Source organism: Lonchura striata, unplaced genomic scaffold (genome assembly GCF_046129695.1).
Source record: "Lonchura striata isolate bLonStr1 unplaced genomic scaffold, bLonStr1.mat Scaffold_85, whole genome shotgun sequence".
Lineage (NCBI taxonomy): Eukaryota > Metazoa > Chordata > Aves > Passeriformes > Estrildidae > Lonchura > Lonchura striata.
Window position 1 is genome coordinate 1,491,943 of NW_027461188.1, and position 12,164 is coordinate 1,504,106.

At 52.5% G+C, this 12,164-nt stretch overlaps 2 protein-coding genes across 2 annotated transcripts in view; one reads left to right on the forward strand and one right to left on the reverse strand.

Moving 5' to 3' along the window:
- Positions 1-3,712, forward strand: part of LOC144248772 (uncharacterized) — a 157,129-nt gene extending 153,417 nt beyond the window's left edge. Inside the window, exon 4 of the mRNA XM_077790766.1 lies at positions 2,139-3,712. Coding sequence (XP_077646892.1) covers positions 2,139-2,999 — 861 coding nt within the window. The 3' untranslated portion in view covers positions 3,000-3,712. The remainder of the gene's footprint in view (positions 1-2,138) is intronic.
- LOC110469778 (uncharacterized) overlaps positions 1-12,164 on the reverse strand; it is a gene marked incomplete at its 5' end in the record, with an annotated part of 706,345 nt that overhangs the window by 324,264 nt on the left and 369,917 nt on the right. The gene's annotated exons all lie outside the window — the stretch shown is intronic.

Consider the following 12,164-nt stretch of genomic DNA (forward strand, 5'->3'; position numbering starts at 1 on the left):
AATCCCTTCTCCACTTCCCTTATTACCCCCCTGGGTGTCCATGTCCTTAATTACCTCTTGGGGGAATGTGCAAACTACCTCAACATTCTCCCAGGGGACCCTTCAGAGACATTTTGGGATCATCATCCCTTTGGCCAGGACCCTCCCTGGCTTTCCCTTTTCTCCCCTCCATGGGTGCCCTGCCATGTTCACTCTCCAGGATCCCAGGGCACTCACTGATGAGATTTTCAGTGCTCTCTCCGTGCTGACTCTTCACAGACCCCCTGATGTGTCACTCGTCTGTCTCCTGGTCACTCCCGGGTCCCCAATCAATCCCCGGTGCCGCCACCAGCCAAGGGAGCCGATCACCCAAAGTGGGTGAGGCACCTTCAGCTGCATTCCCTGCCCGCCGCCCCGGAGGGTGGAAGGAATTCGGGATAAGCCCCAGGGTGTGCGGGAAAATTGACATTGCCAGAGGTTTCTGTCCACAAAGCAGACAGAGGAGTCCTATGAAACTAATTTCATTCTAAAAATGGGAGAGGCCATGGGACATTCCCCATCGGCTCTCTCTAAATATTAGAGGACAGAGCCTCCTTTTCATCCTAATTTCCCCGGCTGCATCTCCCTTTCCCTTTCTGTGTTGGCTGAAGTACTTGAGAGGTACAGACATCCCAATCCGCCTACTATATACCCCCATTAATATGCAGCCCACTGTTGTACAGCAGATGATATTCATGGCTCTGTAAAGGCTTTGTTGTTTTTCTGGAAGTTCATGAATTGAGCAGGACCTTGGCTGAGCAGCAGTGTCTGTCATCAATTAATAACATTTTCTGAAACTGATGGCTTCTCCTGTCACTTCCTTATGTACAGGTCCCTGGCCCTATCTCCGAGCAGCTTCAGAGCATCTGTTTGTAAAGACACTTTCCTGTTGTTCCTTTCATGGGGTCCCCCGTTTGTGGGACATCCCCCCTGGAGCAGGGTGTCCCCTCTGTGCTGCAGCCCCAGGGCTCGGGCAGAGCTCAGCCAATCAGAGCCCGCGGCGCTGATGACTCACCAGTTGCCAGGCAGACTCGCAGCTCCCCGCGTTCCCCACCTGGACCCACCTGCGCCCCCCCTCGGCCCCATGGCCCCGCGAGGGGAATTTGGGGAGGTGGGAGTGGGGCAGCGCCAAGGCCGGGCCCCCCCGCGCTGTCCTGGCGGGAGCGGCTGCAGTGGGGACCGAGTGCGGGCGGGAGCGGCCGAGAGCCCAGCGCTGCCCCAGCCCGACCTGCCCCAGCTCCATCCCTGCCCCTGCGCTGGGATGCTGTGGGGCTGGGGGGAAGAGGGAGCCGGCAGTGGGTGCTGGGCCTGGGGGCAGGAGGAGAAGGGAAGGAGAAGCAGGCTTGAGGAACAGAATGGTCAAATGATGCAGGTGGCAGGAGAGGGTGGGATTGTGCAGGAGAAGGAGGAATAGGAAGAGGAAGAGGAGTGTGAGGAAGAATAGGACACAGGAGGAGGAGGAGGAGCAGAAACAAGGATCACCACAAGGTTCCATCCCTCCTTGTATCTATAGCCTCCCCTCAGCCCCAGGAGCATTGCCACCCCACATGCAGCAGGTGACTGTTGAGGGGTTCCACGATTTTCACAGGGGTGAGTCATGGCATTTCTCAGCTTTATTGGGTTAAATGTTGGTGCTTTATTTTTTTTAGGGGCTGAATCTTTATGTTTTGGAGGAATTTTTTACTGAATCTTGATGTTTGGGGAGGTTTTGATCTGTGTCTTAAAGTTTGGAGGATTTTTATGCTGAACCTTGGTGTTTTGGAGGTTCTTATAGACACACGATGCCCAATGACTTTGTGAGATGAAGTGGGGACAGGAGGAACTCCCAGTCCAAGATGCTCTGTTCTTTTTTTTTCCCCCAGACCAGGATTTTTCATTCCCGGGGAGGAATGAAAATGGAGGAAATGGAGGAGGAGGAAAAGCCCTGGAGATCCCGCACAAGGAGTGGCAGCAAACCCAGCCCAGGGAGCTGCGGGGAGGAAAGAGCCCCCCTGAGCCAGGAAGGTGGGCAGAGATCCAGCCAGAGCTCAGAGCTGGTGGAGAAGCCTCGTGGCAGGGAGAAGCCCCACAAGTGCTTGGAATGTGGGAAGGGTTTCAGCCGGAGCTTGGATCTGATCCAGCACCAGGTGATCCACACTGGGGAACGGCCCTACGAGTGTGAGGAATGTGGGAAGCGTTTCCGCTGGAGCTCCAACCTGAGACTTCACCAGAGATTCCACACCGGGGAGAGGCCCTTTGAGTCTGGGGAGTGTGGGAGGAGCTTCAACCGGAACTCCATTCTGATCCAACATCAGAGGATCCACACTGGGGAAAAGCCCTTTGAGTGTGGGAAATGTGGGATGAGCTTCAGCCAGAAGGGCTACCTGATGCAACACCAGAGGATCCACACTGGGGAAAAGCCCTGTGAGTGTGGGGAATGTGGGAAGAGCTTCAGGCAGAGCTCTGGCCTGAGGAGACACGAGAGGATCCACACTGGAGAAAAGCCCTACGAGTGTGGGGTGTGTGGGATGAGCTTCAGCCTCAACTCCCAGCTTATGGAACACAAAAAGATCCATACTGGGGAAAAGCCCTACAAGTGTGGGGAATGTGGGAAGAGTTTCAGGGAAAGCTCAGCCGTGATTCGGCACCAGGTGATCCACACTGGGGAACGGCCCTACACCTGCTTGGAATGTGGGAAGAGCTATGGGTGGTGCTCAGACCTGAGAAAGCACCAGTGCATCCACAGCGGGGAGAAGCCCTACGAGTGTCCCCAGTGTGGGAAGAGGTTTCAGATCAGCTCCAGTCTCCTCGTACATCAGCGGAGTCACACCGAGGAGAGGCCGTTCCGCTGCCCCGACTGCGGGAAGGGCTTCAAGCACAACTCCAGCCTCACTGTGCACCGGCGCATCCACACCGGGGAGAGGCCCTACGAGTGTGGGAAGTGTGGGAAGAGCTTCTCACAGAGATCAGCCTTGATCAAACACCAAAGGAGGCGCCACTAATGGGTTGAAGCCCTGTAAGCGCCCTGAGTGCAGGAAGAGCTTCATGTGCTGCTCCAGCTCCATCCTCCATGGGAGGATCCACGTTGGATGATCCTCAGTGACCTTCATTGGGCAGTCTTGGTGATCTATGGGCCTGGTCATCTGTGTTGGGAAGACACTTGGCTGGGAGGCTCCACATCTTCCTCGTTCCCTGTGGGCACCTAGATAAACCCAGTGGCAGGAACATCCATTGGGGCACAGACCAACAATGGGAATTCCTTGGGGAGAGCAGATTTAATGACTTCCAACTCCATAAAATCTTTTGCACTCAATCCTATATTCTGGTGGCATCAAGGAATACTGAATGGTCTTGGAGGTATGTCCTAGGTTGACTATATGATGCTTGTATCTCCAGTTGTTTGTTGTGTTTATAGTGAATTATAATTTTTGCACCTTTAAGACTTGTTCCGAGAGCAAAGGAGGGAGAGAAGGGCAGAGTTTATTTTCAGAAACTGCACTCACTCCTCCACATTCCTGCTCCTGGGCCAGGTTGTCTGCAGATGGACAGACAGAGGTACAGAGCTCTCCTTTGCTGTTAATTAGTTTTAGCTAGCTGTGGCAGAGAAGTTCCCTGGACTGTGGCTGTTTTTCCCTTTTCTTTGGACCTGTTTAAACCTGCTCTGGCCTGAACACCCAGAAGAGCACCGGCAGCTCACACCTGTGGCCCAGCGAGCCAGGCCTGGACTGTGGCATTTCCAGCACCGGAGGGACTGATAAGAGACTGAGGGAGCTGAGCTACAACCCACGGAGGGACTTCCTGAGTTTGTCTCTCTTTTAGAGCAGCAAGAGGTTTTATTGTTTAATATTGTTTAAGTTTTATTCTTTAAAAAATAGTTTTTTCCACTGTTCTCCAAGGAGATATTTTTCCCAAACTGGCTTGGGGAGGAGCCAATTGAATCTGCTTTCCAGAGGAATCCCTTTGGAGGTTCTCTCCCAAATTTGCTCTGAACCAGGACAAGGTCTTTTCCAACTTCAGGGATTCCACGATTTTGATTTCCTATTGCCCAAGGGTGTCTTCTGCAGCCAGATGGTGGAAAAACTGGGGAAAAGACCAAGATTTTGGAGACAATGGGGTAGAAACTCCACCAAAAAGGTTCTTCCCTCCACCCAAGCACGTGGATCCTCAGCCGGCATGGACATGGAAGTCTTTTTCTTTTGGCCTTGATTTTGTTTTCATTTCTCTTTATCCCTTTAAAATATCCAATATTGAAGTAAAAATAGACATTGAACTAAGTTAGTGGATGTGGTCATGGTAGGACACAGACATGGTGGGACACGTGTAAGAATGTGCCCTCTGTTGACAGAGTAGACAAGTTACCTTTTGTTCCCTTAAAAAGGACAAAAGGCCAGGTGTTTCTCTCCTCAATTTGGTTGAAAGACACCTCATAGGACCTTGGGGACTTCACCTCAAACTTAAGGGTAGCTAATTGGACAGGAGCCAAAAAGTCCCACCTAAGCAATTCCCTAGAAAAGAAGAGAACAAAATAAGTTAATTGCTTTTGTGAAGTGTTTTAGCAAGAGCAAGAACCTCTTGCCCTGACTTGGCTTTTCTCTGTAAAAAGCTTTTTTATTTTTGCCTTTTATTAAAACTTTTTATTCCCAACACTGTCACATGAGCCATCCTGCTTGTTTTATGCCACCTGAGGTAGCTGAGCTATCAAGGGTATAATGCTTATCTCTGAGAGCTTATAAGACCAGGCTCAAAAAGAGAAAAAGCATTAGACATGGAGAGTGACATGGGCACGAATGGACATGGAGGGGGACAGGGCCATCCCTAGGGACATGGGGAGACACAGGCATGGATGGAGACATGGGGGGCAGTGACAGGGATGGAAACATGGTGGGGAGACAGCCATGGGTGAGGACATGGTGGGACATGGCCAGTGACAAGTGGGGACATGGCCATGGCCGGTGCCATGGGAGGAACTTGCAGGGGATGAGGGGGATGCTGGGTTTGAGGGAGTTGAGGGTTCCTGGGCAGGACTTGGATCTTGCTGAGGCCTTTGGGGAGCCCAGGCCGAGCGGCTCCGGCTGCGCTGGGAGAACCTGGTGGAGGTTCTGGGGCAGCTGCTCAAGGACCCCTGACCTGGAGCCCCAGCTGGGCATTGGGCTCCTGGAAGGGGATGAACATCCTTGTCCCTAGGAGGGAAATCCCAACACCCCCAGGGTGTCGGGAACAGCTGAGGGGCCACAACAGGGAGGGGAAAGCCCGACAGAGCTGTTCTCCTCCTAAGCTACATCCTAAAAGTCCCAAAACTCAGGGATTCCTCCCAGGAAAAAGCTGCCAGGAGCTGCCTGAATTGAGGGAAAGGGGGGATGTGATCCCCAAACTGAACAGGAGGGGCCTGGATCCCCAAATCCAAGCCCAGGGGTGAGAGGTAGAGCTGGAGGCACAATGGGGAAGGGGTGGGAAAGCAGGGGAAAAGAGGATTCTGACCAGGAGAGGAATGGGACCCTCAGATTGAGTTGGGAGGGGTCTTTGGGTTGGGGGAACAATGGGAGTGGGGAGGGAAGGGTGGGGATGGGATCAAAAATGGGTGGTTCCATGGGGATCCCTTAGTGTCCCCATCGCTTGATCCCTGGAGTGATTTCCGTGAGGCTCTGGGAGGGGGGAATGGATCTGCACTGGGTGGGTCCCCAAGCCCCCTGCCCATACCTGGGGGGCTCATGGAAGGTTCCCTCTACCCAAACGCTGGTGCTGCAGCCATGGGGGAGAGGTGGGTAGGAAAGGGGGATCTGGGGTGGTCAGGGAGGAGGAGCAGTAGGAAGAGGAGAGAGAGATGAGGAGGAGGTTAGGGAAAAGAAGGAACAGGAACAGGAGGAGGAAGAGGAGGAACCGCAGCACATCCACACGGTTTGCCTGCCCTTCTGCCGAGTCTGCAGCTCCCCTGGTCATGGCAGCATTTACTCCCCCAGATCCTGCAGGTAAGTGGGGAGGGGGAGCTCACCCCAAATCCATTGGGGGATTTCTGGGAGTTTTTTTTGCAGGGAAAGGGATATTTGGATCTTGCATTGCCCCAAAGGTGAGATGCAGATGCCCCTTTGGAGACTTGTGAAGGGTTCCTGTAGCGATCTCTGTACCGGCTGGGGCAGTGGTAACAGTTTGGGGGGGACATTGGTTTTGGGGTTCCAATTGGCATCGGAGTGGGGAGAGCAGCAATGGCCAATCCTGGAGCTGGGGGATCCCAGCAGCCTGGAGGAGTGGGGGACTCGAGATGAGCAGAGTCTGGGCCCATCCAACTGTGAACAGGGTGGTGACTTCTCGAGCTGGACTTGGGCAGCAGGACCAAGGTGCTCACCCTTTGTTTTTCCCCCAAGCCGGGATTTGTCCATCCCAACCTTTGTGCAGGTGGAGCTGGTGGAGGCTGTGAGGAAAAGGAAGATAGCATGGAACACTGAGGCAGGTGAGGAGTAAGTCACTGCCCCTTTCCCCCTCTCCTCTGCTCCACCTATCAGCCCAACATTGCCCCTGGCTGCAGGACAGCGCTGCTGCCAACGCTGTCCTGCCAGGGATGAATTGGTGGGATCTCCTTCCCCTTCCCTCTGGCATGGAGGCAAATCCCATCCTCTCCTTGTCCACCCTCCTTCCTCTTCTCATTCTATCCTTCTTCCTTCCACTTTCCACTTATCCTTCTTCCTTTCCACATTCCTTCCTCTTTTCTTTCCTTACCCCAGGCACTGAGCTGCAGACAGAGACCTGGGAGGACAAATCGCTGCTCAGAACCTCTGTTTTGAGGCTGTTTTGAGCAGCTCCACAGCATGGGAACCCAATGGGGAGGAAAAGCCCTGGAGATCCCACACAAGGAGGGGCTGCAAACCCAGCCCTGGGAGTTGTGAGGAGGTAAGAGCCCCTCTGTGCCTAGAAGGCAGCCAGAGATCCATTTGGCACTCAGAGATGGTGGAGATGACTCATGGTGGGCAGAAGCTCCACAAGCGCTTGGAATGTGGGAAGGGCTTCAGCTGGAGCTCCGGAGATCAGACCTGATCTGGCACCAGGTGATCCAGATGGGGAATCAATCAGCCCTACAAGTGTGGGGAGTGTGGGAAGGGCTTTGGGTGGATCTCCAAGTTCATCAGCACCACAAGATTCACACCAGGGAGAGGCCCTATGAGTGTCCCAAGTGTAGGAAGTGGTTTCTGAGAAGCTCCAATCTCATCATAATGAGCCAAGGGGTCAGCTGGAAATGTATTTAGGATAATTGAAAACTGTGGATGAGTCAAGGGAACAGCTGGGAATATAACTGAGATAGTAGAAGATTACATATTTTAGTTAAGATTTTAAAATTAGTTAAGAAGCCAAGTTAGCTAGCAAAAATCACATGCCTTAGTTAAAGAGTAGCAAATATATTAGAAAAGTAAAGCTAGGAGTGACAGGGATAGATGTAGGAATTGTGAAAGAGCAGAGACCATAGAAATATCTTGCCTTAAGAATAATCAGCAGTTAGGAGAGGCTACCGTGACCAGCAGATCAAAAAGTCCTGCAAACTGGCCATGGGTGAAGAGTTTACCTTGAGGAAGACAGCTTTCTTCCTCCCTTACACCCACTCCCTTATTTCAAAATCCCAAAGACCCAGTTAAGGAAACACGATTGCACAGCCGTAATGGATATTCAGCTGATTATAATACGAAGCGGGCAGGTAATGATTATGTATTATGTGTCCTTAGAAACAGCTTGGATATGTAAAACCTTTTCTGTATAAATAGAAAGCAGGAGTCTGCAACTCCTTGCACATGTACTTGGAAATGATTCCACATGTGTCCAGCACTGCAATAAAATACCCTTCTTTCCAGCTTTAATTAGTCGAGGAGCCGTCTGTCCATGCTTCAGTGCATCAGTGGATTCACACACAGGAGAGGCCCTTCTGCTGCCCTGAGTGCGGGAAGGGCTTCAAGCACAGCTCCAGCCTCGTCACCCACAGGCACATCCACACCGGGGAGAGGCCCGGTGAGTGTCCTGTGTGTGGGGAGAGATTCTCCAGAAGCTCTCGCTTGACCCAACACCAAAGGAGGCACCATTAAGGGAAGCCCTGCGAGCACCCCCAGTCCCAGTGTCACCCCCTTTCCTGCCCACAGAGCTCCTGAGCCAGCGGCGGCCGCAGCCGCTCCCCGTGGCCTTGCACAGGACCCCCTGTGATGGGGCAGGGAGGATTCGGGAGGATTTGGGAGGATTTGGGAGGATTCGGGGAGGATTCGGGGAGGATTTGGGAGGATTCGGGGAGGATTTGGGAGGATTTGGGAGGATTCGGGAGGATTCGGGAGGATTCGGGGAGGATTTGGGAGGATTCGGGGAGGATTCGGGGAGGATTTGGGAGGATTCGGGGAGGATTTGGGAGGATTTGGGAGGATTCGGGAGGATTCGGGGAGGATTGGGGAGGATTTGGGAGGATTTGGGGAGGATTCGGGGAGGATTTTGGAGGATTTGGGAGGATTTGGGGAGACTTTGGGAGGATTTGGGGAGGATTTGGGAGGATTTGGGGAGAGTTTGGGAGGATTTGGGGAGGATTCGGGGAGGATTCGGGGAGGATTTGGGGAGGATTTGGGAGGATTTGGGAGGATTGGGGAGGATTTGGGAGGATTCGGGAGGATTTGGGAGGATTTGGGCCGTGGCGGGGCGGGTCCGGCCGGGACCGCTGGTCGCTGCGGGTCTGCCCAGCAACTGGTGAGTCATCAGCCGCGCTGTCTCTGATTGGCTGAGGGAAGGCGGGAGTAGGAAAAGGATCGGGAGAGATCCCGCCCCGAGCACCAGCACTGGCAAAACAGTCCCAGCCCGGGCACAGGGAGGGAATTTATTACCATCCAAATCACAGCAGGAGAAGGGAAAGAAATCTCTCCAACACCTTCCCCCCACCCAACAGGGATCACCCAGACCAGGGGTTATCAATGATGGAGAGTCGGGGGCATCTGAGTTGGGATCAGAAGCCAATTTTATTGAGTGTACCAGGTGTTTATATAGAGTTTCACTTGTATGGTGCTTATATAGGGCTCTGTTTTTGGTAACAATTTCCCATTGGTTACACTTCTTTATGACATCACATCACCTGGTAACATTATTTTATCACTATGTCTCACAATATGTTTCTTGGTCACTTCTTGCCCAGGGAGACTTTCTCTGTGTCTGTCTCTCCCATGGTTTCTGCTCAATCAGGCAGAAGAAGAAGAAGATATCAGGCCTCTTTATCAGTTCCACTGTACTCTCTGTTTTATTCCCCATACCTCCCCCTATCTGTTCAAACAAAAATACATTCTTAAGTGATTTGTCTATTAATTTTTTCACACAATATAAAATACAAGGAATAAGCATAACAATACATAATATAATCCTAATACATATAAGCCTATTTTAATTAAATTTCTTATCCATCCACCAAGTTTCCAATCCCCCAGAAGCTGATCTAGCCCTGTAAGCCCTGATACCACTGGGTAATCATAACCGTTTTCCCAAGGGCATAAGTCTGTTAGAGGTTAAACAGGTGCTGATGTGGTGGCGAGGTCCTGTTCACAAGGGTTCTCCTCCAATGTTGATGTTCAAGGTGAATCTGTAACTGATGCAGTCAAAGAATCTCAAAACGCCTTCACGCTGTTTGCTGGAATCCACTTGGAACCATTCTCTGTGGACATGCAAGCAAAACCTCTACCCCAGCCTGGTCAGAGAGAAAGCCAGGTAAACTTTCCTAGGAATTGTTCTGGGGAGTTTTGAGAAGGCTGAGAGAAAGAATTAAAGCAATCTTGCAGCTGGTGTTTTGAACAGTTGTTTTCTTACAAGATGTTTACTAAAGGGTGTTTCCTTAATTAGCCAATCATGTGAGGTGTGTTGATTAAAGGACCAGTCAGGTCTACCGGTGTTGGAGCAGTGTATAAAAAGAAATGGGTTCCTAATAAAATTAGTATTAGTCTCCTGGAGAGAGTTAGATTTTATGTGTCGCCTGACTCTTGTTCCTGACTCAGTGGTGACACCAGGTGACATCAGGTGACCTAAGGATAAAGCCCCAATATCTTACCAGATCCTGGATCCTTCACTAAGGCAAGGGATTTTTCCTTTTGTTGCAATTGTGAATTACAATTAAAATGTCAAACAATCAGGAGTTGGGGTCCATCAAAGATCATTTCAAGAAGTTGAACACATAAAAGGCTTTCTGCAGTCTCTCGGAAGGGTTGTCCTCTCTGGCCCCCCTTTCTATTGTACCAGGAGAGGCTTGAGGGAGCCATGTTCAGTGACAGATTGGCCTTTTGAGGAATGAGGAATACCTGTTTTGTGCATAATTCCCCAAAGGCAAAAAAGGTAGCAACTCAGCAGGAAGTATAAGCTGGGCCATTGCCTTTACTTCAGGTGGTATACCCAGAGTTACAAAAGCAGCAGTGAAGTTCTAGAGACATCTTTAGCCGTTTTCCCTGAACGGGCTGATGCAATGTCTTGGTTTGAAAAGACAGGAGTCTGTGTAGGAAGGCAAGACCCTCCTGTGAAATGGAAAAGGTAAACCCCCCTCCCTCCAAATTACCACAATTTCAAAATTAAAAGGCTCTCAAGCAAAGATATGGGAATGGGAATAACAGTTCTTTACTAGGAAAAAAACTAAATTTAAAAAAATGCAGTTAGTACAAACAAAACTAGTGATGGAGTCAGAAACCTGACACCCTGAGGAGTCAGGGTGTTGGTAATAGTCCAGTTAAAATGGTGGCTGCTCCTCCTGGAGTGGCTGATGAAATGCTGCTGAAGCGGTGATCTCTAGAAGGGTGGAGCTTTCTCTGAAGGTCTGGTAGTAGTTGGGCCTGGTCTTCCTCTGGGAATCCAGCAGAGAAGAAGCTGCTCCTCGGGGAATCCAGCGAAGTGGCTGCCAGTGTCTCAAAAAGTGCTGATTTTATGCAGGAAGGAATGCTTGGCTCCTCCCTCTGGATGGAGCATCTCACAATGGGATGATGTAACTTTACTGGTCATGCAGTGAGTCATTCAATGGTCCATGAACAGAAGATATCTCCCCGGAGGGAGACATTGTTCTTGGAAGAGATAAGAAAACTGCCCAACCTCCAACAGATGGCAATAGAATACATGCTGATCTTACAAACCTTGACACCCCACATCCCCATTGTCCCCATTGTCCCCAGTGTCCCCCTACTGTCCCAATGTTCCCAATGTCCCCGATGTCTCTGATGTCCCCAATGTCCACCCGTTATCCCTGATGTCCCCCCAAATGTCTCCACATCCCTGATGTCCCCCTATTGTCCCTTATGCTCCTGCATTGTCCCCATGTCCTCAGTGTCTACCCATTAGCCCCGATGTCTCTGATGTCCCCAGTGTCCCCTCCCCATTGGCCCAAATATCTCAATGTCTCCAATGTCCCCACATTGTCCCCATGTCCCCCAATGTCTCCTATGCCCCCGCACTGTCCCCATGTCCCCAGTGTCTCTCCATTGTCCCCACATCCCTGATGTCCCTGATGTTCCCACATCCCTGATGTCCCCCCACATCCCCATTGTCCCCAATGTCCCCAGTGTCCTCAATGTCCCCCACATCCCTGATGTCCCCACATCCCAAATGTCCCCCCGTTGTCCCCGATGTCCCCACACCCCTGACGCACTGTCCCACCCCTCAGTGTCCCTGTTGGTGTCCACGCAGACGCCGCAGACGCGGGCACTGCTGGGGGTGCCGGGGCGGCTGCACTGCGCCTTCACGCCCCCGGCCGAGCCCTTCACGCTGCAGTGGCTGTGGCACCGCCACGGCGCCACACGGCGCCTGCTGGCCTTCGACTCGGCCGCCGCCCGCCGCACCGAGGCCACGCTGGGGGTGCTGCTGTTCCTGGGGGGCCACAGGAGCCCCCCCGGCACCGCGCAGGTGAGGGGAGGGGCTGCGGAGCCCTGCGGGGACAGCGGGGGGCGCCACCGAGCAGGGGGGGTGTCAGGTCCACCCGGCTGCCAGGGGGCGCTGCTGGGAGTGGGCGGCCTCAGTCCTCCTGGCCACTGGGAGGCGCCAATGGACAGCCTTGGTCCTCCCGGCCACCTGGGGGCGCTGCAGGCATGGAACTGCTTTGGTCCTCCCGGCCACCAGGGGGCGCTTCAGGCATGGAACTGCTTTGCTCCTCCCAGCCGCTAGGGGGCGCCACTGGCAGTGGGTGGTTTTGGTCCTCCCGGCCA